The 19587-nt window shown below is 40.3% G+C and overlaps 2 protein-coding genes across 2 annotated transcripts; both read left to right on the top strand.

Moving 5' to 3' along the window:
• The first annotated feature begins 481 nt into the window (after positions 1 to 481).
• LOC140368407 (uncharacterized) lies at positions 482 to 14492 on the top strand. The gene is made up of 6 exons (XM_072455423.1): positions 482 to 856; positions 8444 to 8883; positions 9645 to 11862; positions 12788 to 13462; positions 13825 to 13936; positions 14044 to 14492. The coding sequence occupies exons 1-6, from the start codon at positions 513 to 515 to the stop codon at positions 14230 to 14232; spliced, it is 3978 nt and encodes a 1325-aa protein (XP_072311524.1). The 5' UTR covers positions 482 to 512; the 3' UTR covers positions 14233 to 14492.
• A 697-nt stretch (positions 14493 to 15189) lies between these two features.
• On the top strand, positions 15190 to 19377 carry brf2 (BRF2 general transcription factor IIIB subunit). The gene is made up of 4 exons (XM_072455422.1): positions 15190 to 15439; positions 17553 to 17612; positions 17712 to 18033; positions 18600 to 19377. The coding sequence occupies exons 1-4, from the start codon at positions 15292 to 15294 to the stop codon at positions 19360 to 19362; spliced, it is 1293 nt and encodes a 430-aa protein (XP_072311523.1). The 5' UTR covers positions 15190 to 15291; the 3' UTR covers positions 19363 to 19377.
• The last annotated feature ends 210 nt before the right edge of the window (positions 19378 to 19587 follow it).

The raw sequence follows: 19587 nt of genomic DNA, 5'->3' as shown, positions 1-19587 counted from the left end.
GGGATTTCTATTCTGTAATCTTAATTTAGTTGCCAAAAGGATTTCAAATAAACAATATCAGCTGACTCACGTTGTCAAATTAACTTAATTAACTCCCATTTTCATCTTTAAAGCAAGTTGGCTTTTCTTACCTACAGCAGCTGGCATGTTGTTGTTTGAAAGCAGTAGAAACATTTAGTGAGATGTTCAGAACCGCTAAACCAGCCGTCATTTTATGTGTTTGTTATATTGCACTGGTTTGTTTTAATGGCAATTATTTCAAGTTTTTAATTTAATTTTCGTTGTCTTGGTGTCAATGGGACTATTAGGTAAATGAACGTCCAGCCCAGAGAGAGCGCTCGATCCATGTCATTTAACCTGTTTAATCTGAGGGGCGTGTCCTCACCAGGCCACGCCCAATCAGCTGTTCCCCTCAGCGGGTGCACTTAACGCGCGCGTTAAACTAAACTTTTGCCTCCTGTGTTTGAGGAGCGGGACACGAGTGACCGCTGTTGTTTCGTCCGGTGAACGTTATGTCGTTGTCGGATCAGCTGTGGTGTCCGACCACTGCCCAGGTCACGGTGCTCCAAGCGCGCGGCCTGCGGATAAAGGGCAAGGGCGGCACAAACGATGCGTACGCGGTCATGCAGTTGGCCAAGGAGAAGTACCAGACATCTGTGGCGGAGAAGAGCGTGGCACCCGTGTGGAAGGAGGAGGCCACGTTCGACATGCCCTCAGCCCAGCAGGGGGGCACGGAGCGGGGCACGCTGCACGTGCACGTCCTGCACCGGGCTCTGGTGGGTCCGGACAAGCTGCTGGGACAAGCTGTCATCGACCTGCTCCAGCTCAGCGAGGACCAGAGCAGGGACAAAACACAGTGAGTAACGTGTGGGCCAAAGGAGCAGCGTGGACACGTGCAGACCCGTGTCTCAGACCCATGCCTCAGACCCCTGCCTCAGACCCGTGTCCCCCTGCCTCAGACCCCTGCTTCAGGCCCACGAGAAGGAAACACAGTTACACATTATATACTTCTTTATATTTATATTACACACATGGGAACATAGGCCTGAACTGTCCAACTGACATTAGCCTAGAGGCCTTTAGCAACCCTTTAATAAAACAAGACTAAAAGGTCATTATTTATCTTATTTAGCACTCAATATTCAGTAGGGGTGTCAAGATGAGTCAGTAAATCGATAATCGGGATGATTCAAATCACAATATTATATAATAAGAACAGAAACATATGAATTGTTTAAATTGTAGACCGCAACAATGAATTTCACTCATCTATTTTTATTTGGCTATTTATGTGACAATATCATACCTTTTCATTCAGAAAGTTGTATTTAATAAAAGTATATCTATTAGACTTGCGGATGACAACCAATCAAGGATTTGTCTGTTTGACGTGAATAATTGTTAATAATTATAAAATCTAAAACAAAATGTACTGAGCGCTTTTGTTCCGTCCTTTTGTATTTGGAACCAGCAAAAAGCTCAGTCAGACCCAAATCACAGAGGGGGAAATGTTTTCGTTGTTGTCCAATAACGAGACGAGGCAACATAAAAGCACTGGAGTGTTATGTTGAGTTCACATGCCCCGATTGGAACGATTTGGATCTCTCTGGACATCTCATTGCCTTTGCTATTCATGCCATGCCACTGCTAATGTAACACTGCACACTGAGGTGTCAAAACCTCCTGTGTTGTTCCAATCTAGATTCACATGGAGTGCGTCTACATTCACTCGTATGAATAAAACCGCAAGGGCAGGACAAGCAGATCCATATGCATTACCTTTTTGAGCCTGTGCCCTTTTGTGGCTCTGAAGATGGTGTAATCGTAGTTTACATTCTCGTCCTCAGCCAAAAACTTGGGCTTGTAATGCGAGTATAAAAAGGACAAAGAGTTCATGCCACGCTGTGTAACTTTTCTGCAACTTCAAGAGAAATCAGATCTGAACTTGTGAAGGAAGTACATTTTATGGCCAGATCTGTACTTTTTAAGGAGTGTATCATCTTGACTGTTGTGATGTTTCCTCTCTCAATAATACTTTCATCTTCTCCAAACAAGTGGAATCCCAACATTGTACATAACGTCCCCACACATAAATAGGGATGTCATGATTATTCGGTTTATCAATGATGTGATTACTCTCGTCACAATAAGAACTAAGAGAAATATATACCGTAGTGCTTTTTATGTAGCTATTTCTAGCACAATAACCTTTATCTCACATCGTGTTATTTTTCATGGAGCTGGTCACACGCTATTGGAACTGTAATTAAAGAAATGAATTAAAGAAAATAAAAGATTGCACTTTGGTTTTGTGTCAATAATTGTGTGCGGTTGTACACAATGTGTCAAAAAAATATGATTTCTTTTCTCACAATAGTCGTAACTATTATATTATATTGTGACCTCTGCCCAAAAAAACATGAAAGTGAAATGAATAAAGCAACGTGATTTCTTCTGCAAACCACACAATATCCTGTATCACACACATCACCACATGGGAGTCTTCGATTAGTTTAACACTAGTTGTTGTTCTACAAATAATAAGACCTCCTTTTTTTTTTGCGTTTTTGATGCAATGTCACTTATTGATGAGACAGTGGGATCCGATTGGGAATTTTTAAAGATATTTTATTTTTTCTTCATAAACTGCCACTAAACTGATGTAAAACAATGATAAATATTTACCAGAGATGCCATCTTACCAAATAAAGTCATAATTGGAAAAATATCAAATCCTGTCAAATGGCAAATCTAATTGGAATTCGATTTTTATTTTTATTTTTTATTTCCAAAATGGTTGCCAGTCCGGTCCGTATCTGTTGGATGAGACATTGTAGTTTATGACTCTGGCTGATTGATACAACACATGTGACCACATAATTGTTATAATTATAAGAGAATTGCTAGCACTATGTCCTACAGGCATTCTTTTCATATTCGCTCCAAGCACTGGTGCCGAGCTTGGTTTGATCCATGGATCTATCAAATTATCGGTTTGGGCCCGGGAATTTGTTTCCCAGAGATGCCACTCAGGATTTAAAAGCCTGTGCCAGTAAAGTGAGCCTGACGCACCTGTCACCAAATGCACACGCTCTAATATTTGGTAGCTTTGATAGCACACATTCGCTGTGGCATAGTCCCATAAGCCTCTGCAATATTAACAGATTTATTTCCAGACACTGTGGCATTATTTCTCACCAGTTGATCTTGTATTGAAGATGTGAGTGACCACTGCACAAAGCTTTCTCCAGCTCGTCCCAAACTCTCACTGGGGTCAGATCTGTAGTTAAGTTTCTGCTTCTCTTTAGATGTCTTCTCTGCTTGATGCCAGTGATTTGACTTTTCAAACGCAGGCATCTTTTCCATGACCACGGGATTTGTCTTCCCACAGCTTAAAGATTATCACCTGCAGCAATTATCCAGTAGGAGGCTCATATCTACTGTAGTTGCTTAGTTGAATCCAAGTATTGTCCTTTTTTTGGGTCAGGCAGTGTACTTTGCAGGATGGATGTGTGTCTAGGAAGAGCACATGTGTAATATATGTTTCATTTATAGTGTCAGGTAACTATTATGTTTTGAAAACTTATTTTGTTGTTGAATTGCATCTACTGTGTTAAGCTTCTTTTCAGTTCACTGCTGTGTGAGAAGAATTACAATGTGTGCAGCATACAAAAGGCATAAATGATACACTTTGATACTGTTTCATGTCTAGATTTGTTGGTGTTTTGTTAATCTTAGAAGATTGTGTGCTAGGGTTGTGCAAAATCGAATTTGAATTGGACTCAAGATTCAATCAGTTGTATTCCTTGATGTTCAGCTTTTTAATCAGGAGGTCTACAGCCAATCCTCTGACAGTAAAAGCATGTGGTTTGGAGCAGAATTCAGACTTGGAGGGAGGAAATTTGACATTTTTCAACAGACCTTTAACCAGTGCCATTGTTTATTTTGAGGAAATGAACAGTTTTTGTCTGTAATAAGATTAAATAAATAAAACTTGAATTGCAATTGATAAATATAAGGAAACTTTTTATTAATTGCTTTGTCGCCAAGTCTTACTTTATACTGTTTTTTGTAAATAGGTTTGTTCTAACTAATCAATATTGAACGTCTCCTTAAGTGTAGTTTTGGTTTAGCTTCACATTCCTGCAGCTTTTATCAGTGGAAAAACAGCGATGGCCTTGGCAACAGGCAAGGTCCGTCGCCGAGGGCACCACTGTTGTTTGCGCTGACTCCCACAACGTGTCCTCTGTGTAATATTTAAAATCTCTAAAGGTATGCAAAGAATGTCAGGAGATTTACTGTTAAAGTACACGATGCTTTGGTTACCTCAGGACTTTTGCTTATTTGATGGAATATTCTAACTCTTTTTCACATTTGAAGGCAGCGGCTTGGGACTGCAGTTTGTTTAATTTTTAGCCTGATTTAAAAATGGTTTATATCAGACACGTATTCAAGAGATTTCAGTTAAAAGCGAACCAAGTTTAGCAGTTAATAATTCAGTTCAGAGTTGTATTCGCTTCTGTGTGCGCACTACTGAATCTTGAGATTAAAAGGTTAAAGATCTGTTCCCATTATTCAGAAAAAAATCCAATTAGAAACTTCTGTGCAATATTGCAAACTTCTTTAGTTTAGTTAGATGAAGTTGATCACTCCGTTCTCCTCCTAAAATGTTTCCATCTGGGACAAATTGGTACTTCAACGCTTGGGGCCTTTTTTTCCATAAAATGCAGGACTAAAGTGAGCCCCAATTAAAACTTAATTTGTTCCTAAAACCTTTGTACAAACAGTTGGCTGGTGTTTTTGTGAAGCTGAGATGCTGTAGTTTTGGGCTCTGATGTCTGTTTTACACTCATTATAAGTACAAACAAGCGCTGCACAGAGGAAATCAGATTTCAAATGTTTTTGTTAAATCTATGAATGAGTAAAGCTGGTTTCTGGGGGGATGGTTTGACCAGATTGAGCATTTTTTGGGTTTTGACTTTTTAAAAGCTGAAGGTAAATTCCCCAAAACATTGTTTTTAGAGTCTTGTAATAAATCAAACATGTCCAGGCGGAATCCATGTAAAAGTCTTATGTTTTTTATTTCATTTTAGGGTAATTTTTTATATGTGGATTTAGAGAACAAACTGACCCGGACTCTTTCCAGAATGATTGATTTGACTAGAAATAAGTGGGTTACAGCTTTATTTTTTAGTACAACATATCAAGCAGCTTGAGAGTTCCCTTTTATCAGATGGTGGACAAAATGGAATAAATATATCAAAATTCCAACGTCCCATGTATTAAACGTCCTAAGCATACAATTATTTATTCAGTCCAACTAATGATGCCTCCAAAATGCACAAAGATCAATGTGTACAATAATCTTCTGTTTGAAAGTGACCAGAGCTTCCTCCTGGACGTGGCTGGTTGAGCTGCTGGCATGTTTCACCTGGAGGAGGTTTAGAGTTTCTCAACTCATTTGATCTTGGTGCACTCAAAGGACACGCTCAGGAGGACAGCGTTGGCATGTGCACAGTAGAGCTGTAAATAATACAGCATTAATATAATTGTAAATTGTACAATGTGGCACAATGCACATGTGCCACTACTTTGTCTGGATTTGGCACAGGAAAAGGTTAAGTACCATGTACAAGTTCAGGGACAAAACTGCTCTAGTTGGAACTACAACCTGTTGGCTAAATTAATTTCTGCTGTTAAACAGGTCTGTTTTCAAATCAAAGTCCAGTCAAATGCTAGCTAGCATTAGCCAACTGTTTCAGTTGGACTAAAATTTTTGGTTGAAAATCTAAACGGGACCATGAACGCCCAGATTGATCACAGGCGCCTGAAAATGTGTTGTTGTTGTTTATCAGGCTATTTATACACTTTTCTGTCTGTGTTTGCAAAATGAATATAGGTTTGTTATCTTAAGTTCGGAAGCAGGACCACACCCCTTTCACGCCCCTTCCGGTGGCTACACTATTTAAGCATCCAGGTCACACACATCAGCGCGCATGGCTTCGTGCCCCTCCCTCTGACCCTCTTCTAGTTATTCTAATTTATGTCCTAGATGATGGTATCAAGCCCCAGGAGCCTACATCCCTCTGTAAATAAACCCTTTGCATCTTAGCTGGGGTTGTTGTCCTTGCCTGTGACTGTGTGCATTGTGTCACCATGGTAACGATGGGACTGTCGTCTATATACATGCAGCTCACCCACAGTGCAATGTCACTGCAAAGTATTAATAGGATATATTTGTTTATTGTTGTTCTTTGGCTTAAAACTTGTACTTATGTTGCGATATTGAGAAAAGAATCCAGTTGTAAGAAAATGGTATTGTTGTAATCTCTGGTGCACTTTGCTGTCGTTGGTCTCACTCTTGGCCCACGCAAGCTGCACTCTGTGATAAGACTCGCTCTGGCCTTTGTCTTATTGACAGGACTGTGTGGGAGGAAGGATGAGCGCTCACAGAAAAGCACTACATGTAAAAAGACATGACTCATCACCATGTCGGTTCACTTCATCAGCACATCCTTTGTTGTCACACTTTTCATTGTTGAGTGAAATACACTTTTAATTCCTTATTCAGCACATTGTTCTTTTAGTAGTAACACCCAGGCTCTTGTGAAACTTCCCCTGTTCAATCGGAAGTTCTGCTTTTGTTGAGGTGAGGCATTTGCGCGTTGTGTTGCTTTGGTGGACAAATGGTTGATGGTATTTCACGATAAGTTTGTCAAGCCCCATCTTCAAGTTCTGCCACTAATGCTACGTACAATATGTAGCAGATTTATATGTTAGAATCTTTTCAAATACAATACAATACAATACAATACAATACAATACAGCATGTGTGTTTGTGATTTCTGTGATTGTAGGCTGCCAACGTCAAATCAGTTTTAAGTATTTAAATGGCTAAAGGGAAGGGACAGGAATGGCTTTGGCCTCTTTCAAATTACAGGCATTTCCTGCTCTAATTAGTTTGTTGCAGACTTCTACATGAGCTGGAGCTCCAGGAGACGTTCGCTTTTTGCCTGTGAGTGAGGTGAGCAGCTGGTGGTCGAACAGCGAAAGGGCTCCTTCTGTATAACATGGCACTGTTGTAGTTTCTTTATGTAGGACAAATGTAGACAGGCAAACTGTCACACATGGCCCCTCCTCTTTCGCTCTGGGGTCTGTTTGTTCAGTGAAGATCTGACTTCTGCTGCTCGATATGCACTTTTTCTACTGACGGGGCACTTTTTATGATTTTTAAGATGATTTAATGTGCAGAGACATGTGTGGACTAAATGTTGTCACTTCAAATATACTTCAAATATACTATATATATACTTTACTATACACTTTAAAGAGAATGCAATGCTTGATACAGGAGTCTAAAACTGCGATTGATTTAAAGGTAATATTTTTCATAATGGAGCTAAATTAGAGGACAGAAAAAAAACTGATTTTTTTATAATAAAGAAGCTCAGTTTGTGCTTTGATGTTTGGGTGTTATTGGCATGTTTAGCTCACACTAATCTTGTTGGGTAACCGCTAAATCTGCAGCTGGCAGGTTAAACGTCTTAGAAACAGCAGTCACTTGTAGTGCAACTTTAAACTTTCTAACAAATGGATCTCTTCATTGCCCTACTTCCTATTAAAGAATCCCATTTTGAGGTTTCTGTTTTTCAGATATTAAAAACCTTAAAGGAATGTGTGAATGTTAACATAACTTTGGTGATCCCTGTGAGGAAACGGTGAATAATGTACAATGAGGTGGTTCTGTTGGCGCACAGATTAGCAGCTCCTACTTTTCACTCTAAACTTTCCAATAAGAAGCACATACTGACTCAGTTTTCCCTCTTCTCGTGACTGCATGGCATTTCCATAACAAAAATACTGTACAGTACCGTCAGTTTATAATTTCTCAACTGCGCTGATTCACAAACAAACAATAAATACTTGACAAAACTAAATGTTTCTTTTGTTGGAGGATGAGCGTGCTTACATTTTCCAAGATTGTGTTTCTGGAAAAAAAAAATTGAATCCTCAAAGTAAATTCCTTTTGAACATTTTACTTATTTAATTTGCAATACAGGTCAGAGTAGAATAAAAAGGGGTGAAGATTTCCGGCAAACTGTTAAAAGTTGTGACTCGAACAAGCTAGAAATGGCTCATAATGTTTTCCAGAACCATCCCTCATTAAAGGCTTTCCTCAGACTGATTATAAACATACTAATACTCATACAATCAACACTTTCTGCCTTTTCTAAGTAAGCCGGCCATTGTGACAGGATTTGCGTGGATTCTTTAGTAGAAAATCAAATCTAATATTACTGTGGACAAAGGGCACACTCCACGAACTGATTTCTTTGTGTTTTCATGTAAACAACAACAACTCTTATTACCATTCTGATGCCAACATTTCACATATCCAAACCCCTTTTCCTATTCATTTATTTTTCTCTTTTCCAATCCGTAGGTGGTTCAAATTGCTGGATAAATCCGGAAAGTCGGACAAGGATCGAGGCGAAGTGCTCGTGGACATCCAGTTCACGAGAAACAACATGACTGCCAGCATGTTTGATATCTCCGCTGCAGGCAAGTCACGATCGCGCCTCGGCAAGTTCAAGGACAAAGTGCGGGGCAAGAAAAAGGAGGACGCGCTTTCGGAGACGTCGTCCAACGTGCTGCCAGCCTTCTCGCAGGTGGTGATTGACAGCGAGGACGACGGGGGCAGCGACTGGGACGGGGCAGCAGCGGGGAAAGAGGCGAAGAAGAAGAAGAACAAAGTCAAGTCTCTGTTTTCGCACAAGACTAATCTGCAGAAGAGTTTGTCCCAGTCCATGACCGTGCTGCCGGGGAAAAACTCCTCTCTGAGTGGCAGCGTGTCGTCTGGTCTGAATGTGGAGGCCTTTGAGGGTGAGGAAGTGTGTTCATCATCGCACGTTGTATACTTATATTTTCGGGGAAATGGGGACTAATGCATACAAATGCACTGTAGCTCTGTGCACCATCATGTCTTTTATATCATGGATCAATGAGCTCGCCAGCTACAATGTGCCTGATTGACTCTGATGCTGGCGAATCCATGTCAGGCCAACTACCCTTTTTCCTGATAACGTTAGTGTATTATTGGATGCGGGTTCTTCACTTAACATTTAGATGATGAAATGATGAATAAAAAATAAAAAGTCACATTTAGCAAATGGCAAACGGTGCAACTCAATATAATTTCCTTTGCAAACAACCAAATATCCTGTTTATATACAGTCTTGTATCTTTAAAGTGGTAAAGTGCTATATAAATACATTGCAATAATATGTATAAAACTAGCACACCCTGTAGTTTGAACTTAAGACATCTTAAAACAGTTAAAATGTTGTCTCTGAAATATTAATGTTATAATACAACATTAATATTATGTTCCTGTGTGTTTCAAATGTACACTGTGAACTACATCTTGATTTCAAACATAAATGGCAAATCTTATTTCAATTACAGTAAAATCACAATTATACATCAGGAGAAATGTATTTATATGATATGATATTATATACTATATGATATCATAGAGATCTAAAGCAAATGATCGAGGGGAAAATTAAAACAAATCCATGATGCACAATGTCTTTCTCAACATTCTGTTGTGTTATTTCTTTTTGATTTTGTTGTCTTTTCAGGTAAAAAGAAGTTTAAGTTCCTGAGTCACAAACGCTCTGGGAGTTCCGGCAAAAAAGATCAGAAACTTGTAGCTGAACTTAGCAACGTGTGCATCAACGGCAGCCATGTTTACTGCGACGAACCTGCACCTCGAACGTCTCGGGCCAGCTCTAACTTCAGTCTGGCAAGCTCTGGGGTGGGCTCCATGGAGGACGTCCCCGACAGCTCGCCTCCGTCTGTGGGCTCCAGACGCTCGGTGCGACACAGCTCCCCCTGGACAGAGGAGGACGAGGAGGAGGAAGAGAAGACCATCGAGGCAAGCACGCAAGAAGGGGACGAAGACATGTTCAGGAGACAAGAGCTGGAGAAGCTGGCAGAGGAGGAGAGTAGGATAGAAGAAGAAGAGCGAAAGAGAGAAGAGGAAAGAAGACGGAGTGAGGAAAAGGAAAGGATTAGAATGGATGAAGAAGAAAAGAGGAGACAAGAGCTGGAGAAGCTGGCCAAGGAGGAGAGTAGGATAGAAGAAGAAGAGCGAAGGAGAGAAGAGGAAAGAAGACGGAGCGAGGAAGAGGAAAGGATTAGAATGGATGAAGAAAAAAGGAGGCAAGATGAAGAGGAGATGAAAAAGAGGGAAGACCAAGAGAGAATAGAAGAAGAGCTCAGAATGGAGAAGGAAAGAGAGAAACAAATGGTTGCAGAAGCAAAGAAATTGGATGAAGAAAAGATGAGATTTGAGAGAGAAAATGAGAGGGAAAAGGAGAGACAAAGAGAGGAAAATGAGAGGTTGGCGGAGGAGAAGAGGATGCACCAACTACAGGAGGAGCAGGAGAAAATTGGACAAGAACAAGAGGAAAGGATGAGGCTTGAGAAGGAAAAGGCAGAGCAAGAAAGGAAAAGGATAGAGGAGGAGCAGAGAGTGAGAAAAGAACAGGAATATGAACAACTGAAAGCAGAGCAAAGGAAACTGGAGGAGGAGAAACTAGAGGAGAGGAGACAAGAAGAAGTGAGGCAAAGGAAGGAAGAGGAGGAATTAGAGGAGGAGAAAATGGAGGAGGAAGGGAGACGGAGGAGAGAAGAGGAGAAACTAGAGAAGTGGAGACAAGAAGAGGAAGCAAGACAAAGGAGGGAAGAGGAGGAAGAGAGACGAAGGAAGGAGGAAGAGAGTCGTAGGAAGGAAGAGGAGAAAATGGAGGAGGAAGAAAGACAAAGGAGGGAGGAGGAAGAAAGACGAAGGAAGGAAGAGGAGAAACTAGAGAAGTGGAGACAAGAAGAGGAAGCAAGACAAAGGAGGGAAGAGGAGAAAATAGAAGAGGAAGAAAGACAAAGGAGGGAAGAGGAGAAACTAGAGAAGTGGAGACAAGAAGAGGAAGCAAGACAAAGGAGGGAAGAGGAGAAACTAGAGGAGGAAGGGAGACGAAGGAGGGAAGAGGAGAAAATGGAGGAAGAAAGACAAAGGAGGGAAGAGGTGAAACTAGAGGAGGAAGAAAGACAAAGGAGGGAAGAGGAGAAACTAGAAGAGGAAGAAAGACGAAGGAGGGAAGAGGAGAAACTAGAGGAGGAAGGGAGACGAAGGAGGGAAGAGGAGAAAATGGAGGAAGAAAGACAAAGGAGGGAAGAGGTGAAACTAGAGGAGGAAGAAAGACAAAGGAGGGAAGAGGAGAAACTAGAAGAGGAAGAAAGACGAAGGAGGGAAGAGGAGAAACTAGAAAAGGTAAGATTAGCAGAAGAGGAGAGACTAAGGAGAGAGGAGGAGAAAGTAGAGGAAGCAAGATTGGCAGAAGAGAGAAAACAAAAAGAGGAGGAAAAAAGGAGGGAGGAAGGGAAACTAGAGAAGGCAAGATTAGCAGAGGAGGAGCAGAGACGAGCAGAAGAAAAGAGAAGGGAAGAGGAGGGACTGAGGAAGGAGGAGGAGAAACTTGAGATGCAGAGACTAAGGAGTGAGGAGAAGGAGGTGGCGAGACAGAAGAAGGAAGAGGAGGAAAAACTAGAGCAGGAAAGATTAGCGGTGGAGGAGAGACAAAAGAGAGAGAGGGCAAGATTGGAAGAGGAGGAGCAGAGACGAGTAGAAGGAAAGGGGAGACGAGAGGAAGACGAGGGATTGGAAGACGCTCAAAGACTTTGTAAAACTGCTTCAGACACACGCGACCGCTCGGCCGTCACTTCCACAAACCCTTTTGAGGAAAGTGGTGAAGACGATCCCATTGTACCTGAACGCACAGTCACTAGTGCCCGACAAAGGTGTGTTCAAACATCACAAAACATCACACAAATGTCCTATAATATAATGTCCTAATCACATTTATTATTGCCACCTTAGTCCAGTTTTCTAGTCTGTGCCGCCTAAACAGAGACAGACACAATTTATTAAGGGTTAGATATGATATTTTTAACATCAAGAGTTGGGTTTCTTTATCTGGACGTGACCTCGTCGATAAAATGCATAATGTCATGGCTATGAGCTTTTTAAATGTCTCTTTGTTACAGAAGCGAGACATTTGAAGGGCGTCTGAGCTTTGTGTTACTCTATCCGTTGTTTTTCTATCAGTGACGCATTGGTGACTGGTCCATGTGAATCTGACACCATCATGAAAACTGCATAGTCCTGTGCGGCCTGCGTGCCTGAGCCTGTCTAAGTGTGTCACTGTGGGAACAGCCAATAACATCGACGTCCTCCGAGACGTTCATGTAGAGACGCAGCTCATTGTGTCTAGTGCCATTACCGGGAATTGGAAAATGACTTCACCGTTTTTTTTTTGTATGGTATTTCTTGGTGTTTAATCAAAGTCAAAGAGGAGTCATTAAGTCTTTATATGCTAATGATGCCTCCAAGTCCACTTTTCAGATTTACATTTGAAATTTGTCCTCTACACTTATTGCAACAGTACCTTGAGTAGATTTCAGTTGTAGGACTAGTTGTAGTATTCTGCTTAACTTAACATGTACAATTAATACTTTATACAGCACTTTATTTATTCTAAAGGAGTACTAACTTGCTTCTATTAAATAATGTTTTGAAGTACTTTGTAGTTGTAAATGTGTAATAGTTTGTAAATTATGTTGCACTTTTATCAATTCCTCCTCGTCATTATGTTGCTTTTAGCTTTCCTCATCTAATTGAAGCCTCGGTGTGCTCCTAAGTAAAACGCTCCCTTTTCATTTGCAGATGTAAATTGCCTGTGGAAAGAAGCACCTGTTTGTTTGAAAATGACATTAGTACGACACAACGCGACAGGCGACAGGCCCCTAAACCACCCGGAATTAATTCATCTGTGAGACAGCGGGCAGCACAACATGAAGCCCAAGTGAACAAGCCAAGCAAAGATATCAAAACGGCCAGCATTCTACCGCAACGTGCTGAGAAAAAGATCAATCCAGTGAACACCGCTTCCTCCCACACAAATGATTCTCACAACACGGCCAGTTCAGGAAGAAGGCCAGCTCCACAAAGACCTGATTTAACAGAGGAGATTTTGTTACCTAAAGGTTCCCAAGGGCTCGTGCGAAAGTCGAAGCAAACCCCTGCTGTTCCCAGTTTGAATCCATTCGACTGCGATGAAGAGGAAGATCGTGACTGTAAAACTACCACAGCTGCCTCCTGTGTGGAGCCACATTTAGAGAAAGAGACAGTTTCTCACATCAAAACCAAATCTTCAAAGACGGCCCATGCCCCAACTCCACCTGCAGTGAACAGTCCCGCACTTGGCACTGACACGGGCCACGAGGTGACAATATGTGATGTCGATGAGGAAAAAGACGGTGCACCTGCTCAGGAAACATTACATAAAGAAGGCGTTCAAGAGTCTGTGAAGAAGGATGCGCCCCCAGTCCCTTCACGCAGGTGAGGGAAATCAGCCTGCTTTTTCTCATTCTCCTCTTCATCATTATTTGTTCATGTCTTCACGTTTCTTAATATTATCTCGTGTGTAGACCTTTTACTCAAACCATTCTCCTATCTTTTAAAATTGTTTTTCCTGTAATTAATTATGTATAAGTGATTATCTATTTTATTTTATTTTTCAAATATAGAAATGTGTTTTAAGAAAATTAAATCACAGGTCCATTTCTACAAATATGAATTTCTACGTTATCCATTATGTTGTGGGCTGCAGTGCACCAGATCCATTAGCTACCAATCATCTTACAATTAAACTCCGCTTACAAAATATGATTATTGTATTTTATATACATGTTTGTTTCCAGACTTCAACCTGTGAGACCTCTAAACTCTCCAGATCAGCCGCCGGTTTCAACTGTTCAAGAGCAAATGGATGACAAACCTTCAAGAAAAATCAACAGTCAGGGGAAAGAAAATGTATATATATATTTTTAAATGTATATTAATTTTGAGATTTAAGTATTTTTACCCTTTATCAGTTTACCGGTAGTTCTTTGTTAATGTTTTTCTCAATGTTCCCACAGGTCAAAGACACCGGCCCATATGCACAGCTAACTCAAGAGGAGCTCATCTCTTTGGTGCTTAAACAAGAAGGCCAGCTGCTGGAGAAAAGCAAAAAGTTATCAGAGCTAGAACAGTACATTGATCAATTGCTTGTGCGGGTCATCGAAGAAGCTCCCAATATTCTCATGACAATGACTCCTTTAAAGTAGTTTTTTTCATGATGCACACAAAAATGCGACCATTTCTTAAAATCAAGCTTTGTATTTAACACAAATTGAATAATGGTGACTTATTTTCCTATATACAGTATTGGCTGCATAGCTGTGTTTACATAATATAATATATGCCTTAAATCTATGTAAATGGACTGTTTGTTGTAATCAAATGCTGCTTTTGTTTGTATTAATGTTTACTGTACAATTGTCTACCAAAAGCACTTCATTCTGAATAAAGATTTATGCACTTTTGATTGTCTGTTATGCTTTATTTCATAACAACTTTTTCATACGAAATATCAAGTTGAAATCAGTTTAAACCTAATTTAGCCATTTATATTATGTAATTTGTATGCCCTTTCACATAGTCAATGTACTTTCTGAGATTGGCCTACATTTATGAATATATCAGAACGGTAAATTGCTAGAGCAACATTATCACAAAAAAGAAAAACTGAGAGAATAAACAGGATAAGATAGTTTTTGTTTTTTAATTATTACTTGGGTGTAGCAAATAGTTGTCAAGTGGCAGTTTATGAAGAAAACATTTATTAAAAGTTGGAAATGACAGGAAGTAGAGCTGAGTTCTTTAAACAGACCGGACTCATACTTTGTCCTACTTGACGTGGTTGTTTCCACTGCTCTTTAGAACGTGGTATTATATCCATGGAAACTGCAAAACAAACAATATCCATGGAAACTGCATGGTTACTATGGTTACCACCAGCACTGTCAATACTATTTGGCCTGGTGAGAATGTCCAACCAGGGAGTGAAACATGGATCTTTTCAAGTCAAATAATAAACTTCACCAAAATCGTCCTTGTGTTTGTAATCATCTTTTTGGCAGGAGGAACTCATCGTCAGCGCGAGTTCGACACGGACGTATTTCATCACCGGACCGGACACAAGCGTCGACGTTGATTGGTCGTCGACGAGAAGGGTGCCGAAGTTGTTTTTGTTGCCTTTTTCTACACGCTAATCTCATTAACTGCGGTCACCTGTCCCTTTCCGTCGCTGTCGTTGTCGGTGCTGTCCGCGGCGGCGTGTGAAGATGCAGCGGACGGGTTTGAAGTGTCCGGGCTGCGGCTCCTCGGACGTTGTGGAGGATGATCTTTACGCACAGTCCCATTTGGTCTGCGTGGACTGCGGCTTCTTGGTGTCCGAGGGCTCTCTGGCCAATGACCCGGTCGGAGGCTCAGGTACAACATGTGCAGTGTTTTCACTTGTGTTGGCTGTTGTGATGCCTCTGTTGTGCAGGTGAATAAATGCCTTTAAAGGGCATACGGCTGGTTAGTTTATAACTGTACTTCCGGGGTGGAAAGCAGTGTGCAGACCGTGTACACAACTGTCACCTAGCAACCATATTGTAAATAGTCACTGTATAAAACGAGACAAATGTAATTGAAAATACTGCATGATCTTACTCATCTCCAAAATGATAGATACATCTACTAATTGTATTTTTTAGAATTGAGGATCATTGTTAATTTGTTTCTTATTATGGAAATACCACATTCATAAAAATAAATGTGTTTAATATTTTTTAAGGATGTTTTGGCGTGTAGGTTTTACTGGACAGGAAAGCTGAGTGCTAAATGGGGGATGATAGGGGAGGACATGCAGCAAACTGACAGAGCCGTGACTCAAACCCACAATCCGGCTGTCTGGCATGTGTGCTGCCCCTTAACCACTCAACCACCGGGCAACACAATATAAATAATAATTTTAGCTCCTTAAACACGGGTTGGACTGAATTCACAAAAACGAACTTCACAAAGTCCTCACGCAATCTGCTTTGAATTATGCAATTGCTTGTTCTTTAAGCCTCGATCTTCCTAATTATCTTTTTGATCTTGTATTTTGATTTTGTTTATAGTCCGTCAATATTATGTGTATGCATGTTCTCATTTTCTTGTCAAATATAATTATCTACTTCATAAAAAATTGCAACCATATGGTAAACAAGGGCCAAATCCATATAAATGACATAATAGTTATAAGTAAGTAAACGAAGAAACGAAGAACTTTCTGCAATTTGATTTTTTTGTTTTTTAACTTGACTGATGAATATTCTATCTCACCAAACAAAGTCGTAATCAGGAAAAAACATGAGAATCTGTCATAGGCACTTTAAATCACATTGCTAAAGATCCAAGTACCTGATCATCTGTGTGTGCCACGATCCACAGGTTACACTGTCCAAAAAGAAATCGCCACAGGAAATAAAGAAGCACACTCTAATATTTTGTTGGACCACCTTTAACTTTGATGACTGCACACATTCACTGTGGCATAGTTTAATAAGCTTCCTCAATATTAAAAGATTTATTTCCATCAAGTGTGACATTATTTCTCACCAGTTGATCTTGTATTGATGATGTGAGAGTGACCACTGCACAAAGCCTTCTCCAGCTCAAACACTCACTGGGGTTCAGATCTGTACTACATTAGTTCCTGCTTCTCCTTAGATGTGTTCTCAGCTTGAATTGTATTGTGTAGTTTAAGTCTTGTTTAGTTATTATGCTGTTTAAAGGCCTTGTATTATTTATCGTGTTAAAGACGTCTCAAAACAAAAACGGTGCCATTATTAAATCAAAATGTTTTTGTTGTTGTGATTTTCATCAGTAAATTATACTTATTACACAAATATTCTCGTTTTAGAAGCCTTCAGTAAACATTTGACTTAAATCTGGTTAAAAAAATCCAAATCTACAATAGGTCAGGAGTTTATTTGTAAAGCTCAATTTTTGCACAAGGCAATTCAAAGTGCTTTACACAACAGGAAAAACTAACTAAAATCACATGGCAGAAATCACAAAACAGTTTAAGACATAAAAGAGAAGAGTGCAAATCAAATCTTTTCACTCATTTGCACAGCTAAACAAAACAGTTTTTAGTTTTTAGTCTAGATTTGGAACATTGTCCGAATAAATCCCTGTCTCACATCTTCAGGAAAAGCTTTTTGCTAGATTTTAGCCGAATAAAACTGAAAGGCAGATTCTCCCCTTGGCAAGGCAAGTTTTTTTGTAGAGCACATTTCATACACAAGGCAATTCAAAGTGCTTCACATAACAGGAAATCCTGAGCTCCTCAGGGACTGGACTTGTCCACGACTAAACTTATTGTCTAATTGTTCGTTGCAGCCTTAACCTGGACAAATTTGTTGGCTATTTGATTACTTTTTATAATGTAAAAAGAAAAGGCAAAAGTATCTGTTTTTTGTGCATACACAAGAAATGTATTTTATTACTAATGCTTTTTGTGAAGGTCTTTTAAATGATGATGTGTTTATGGTTATTTTGTTTTCAACAGATGTCAGCTACAGCCACTCTACACAGCAAACCAAAAGACAATGCGCAAACCTGATAAAGGGTATGTCCTTTCCCCTGTTTTTTACATTAATATACTTAAGTACGTTGCAATCTAATACAAATGTCTCTCTTACTGCTCATTGTTCCTCTCTTCCTTTAGGCCTGCAGCGGATTAGGGCTCTCTGTCGTGTCCTCAGAATCAACAGTGAAATTGAGAGGTCATCAGAGACATATTTTCAGGAAGCATACAACCACAAAACCTTCATCAATGTGGCCCTGGCCAAGAAGGAGGTCCTGGCTGGCTGCTGTGTGCTCATCTGCTGCAGGATGCACAATTGGCCCATTACTATGGGGACCATCGCTTACCTCATAGACTCTGATCCATCGACTGTGGGACCAGTTTATCAAGAGGCCGTGAAAACTCTCAACATCAGTGTTCCAACTTTGAGTGTCACTGATATTATGGAGGCTCATTGTCAGGAGTAAGTGTGATCTGCAAATGCAAAAAGGTGGAACGTGGATCACTGATAATCAATGTCAAATGTTAATAATACTTTATCTTTTCTTAATGGTACTTTTCATTCGGATACATTAGCAAGCGAAACCATATAACGAGTGTCAGTGAGTTTCACACGAGTCTAAGAGCATTTGCTAAACTGAAGCTTGTGTAATGTGATGTTATTGCCTGTTCAAATGTGTTCATGGGAGAGAGCCAGTGACAAGAACGACAGCGCTTCAGGGTTAAAAATAGAGTTATAGACGGTGCACAGTAGTCTGAGAGCTTTACAATGGGTGGATAGATACTTTCGTCCCTGTATTGCAAAACAAATGTTACTGAACTACAAGAACACAATCTGGTGCAGCTCCTTTAAAGCACCAGTCTCGTCAGATTACAACAATTGAAAAACTAAAACTTGGTTAACCATGGCTACTGAGTTAAATTACTTCAACTTGATTGAAATGAAAGTAGTGCTGATTTTCCTCATACATCTTGATTGAAATGAAAGTAGTGCTTGATTTTCCTCATACATCTTTGCGTCTTTTCCAGATACAAAATCACATCCGAGCATGTTCCGGATGAATTGGCGGCCGACATGAAAGAGCTGACGAAGCGAGCGTTGGCGCTGGTGGAGCTGGCAGCAGAGTCCTGGATTGTGACCGGCCGAAGACCTGTCCCCGTGATGATGGCCGCCACATATTTGTCCTGGCAGTCTCTAGAGCCCACAAAACTCCGGCTCAAAATGAATCTGGCGAAATTTTGCCACATCACCAAAGTAGATAAGAGCAAACCTGCGATGAAAAGAGTATCTGAAATCAAAGGAATGCTCTGTAAACTGGGGAAGGAAATCCCGTGGCAAAAACAAGAGGTGACGGTCAATAATGTGATGCAGCAAGTGGAAGACATTTTGAGTTATAGATTTGTCTTGATGAGGAAGGCATTGATGAGTAATGAGGACACACAACAGGCAGATCTTCAGCAGTGCGACGCCAGGAATAACGAAATCATTGTGTCCAAAATCCCAGAAGAAAAAAGCACTACTGAGACCGGCTCAAGTGCTCTCAAAACTCAAGAGTGTGTAAACGACGCTGATGCCGACTGTGATGAACCAAACTGGAGTAAGCAAGTGCTCTTTGCACCTCCCTGTGTGGTTAATCCCAAGAAAAGGAAAAGGACACAAAGCAACCAAATGGAAGTAACAGGGAATGAAGACATATCCGACAGTGAAATTGATTCGTACATCAGAACTCCTCAGGAAGTCCGGGACTTTGCCAAGACTCAAAAGCTTCTGTCTCTGGAGAGTGAGGATTAGCGATTAATTTACTGTTTTCAATTGTCTGAAAAATTGTTTTTGTTGGCAGAGACAGACTTGGAGGAAATTGCTGTTTTGTTCTTTTTTATCTTGAATATTCAACATATGTTCTATTGTTGATGTAATATTATGTTCTAATTTGTCCAATAAAACCGCTAAAATGCCTATGAGAATGAGATTTTTTAATTTTTATTTCTGTCATAATCATTTAAATAACTCACAACA

The sequence above is a fragment of the Eucyclogobius newberryi genome, unplaced genomic scaffold (assembly GCF_026437365.1).
Source record: "Eucyclogobius newberryi isolate DKJ021-1_F unplaced genomic scaffold, fEucNew1.0.hap1 SCAF_2, whole genome shotgun sequence".
NCBI lineage: Eukaryota > Metazoa > Chordata > Actinopteri > Gobiiformes > Gobiidae > Eucyclogobius > Eucyclogobius newberryi.
This window is presented reverse-complemented; position numbering and strand designations above follow the sequence as displayed.

Bases quoted from the DNA above. Each gene is read 5' to 3' on its own strand.
- LOC140368407 (XM_072455423.1), top strand. From the start codon at position 513: ATGTCGTTGTCGGATCAGCTGTGGTGTCCGACCACTGCCCAGGTCACG. The intron at 857-8,443 runs GTGAGTAACGTG...TCCAATCCGTAG, and splicing joins CAGAGCAGGGACAAAACACA to GTGGTTCAAATTGCTGGATA. The intron at 13,463-13,824 runs GTGAGGGAAATC...GTTTGTTTCCAG, and splicing joins CCCCCAGTCCCTTCACGCAG to ACTTCAACCTGTGAGACCTC.
- brf2 (XM_072455422.1), top strand. From the start codon at position 15,292: ATGCAGCGGACGGGTTTGAAGTGTCCGGGCTGCGGCTCCTCGGACGTT. The intron at 17,613-17,711 runs GTATGTCCTTTC...CTCTTCCTTTAG, and splicing joins ATGCGCAAACCTGATAAAGG to GCCTGCAGCGGATTAGGGCT. The intron at 18,034-18,599 runs GTAAGTGTGATC...CGTCTTTTCCAG, and splicing joins ATGGAGGCTCATTGTCAGGA to ATACAAAATCACATCCGAGC.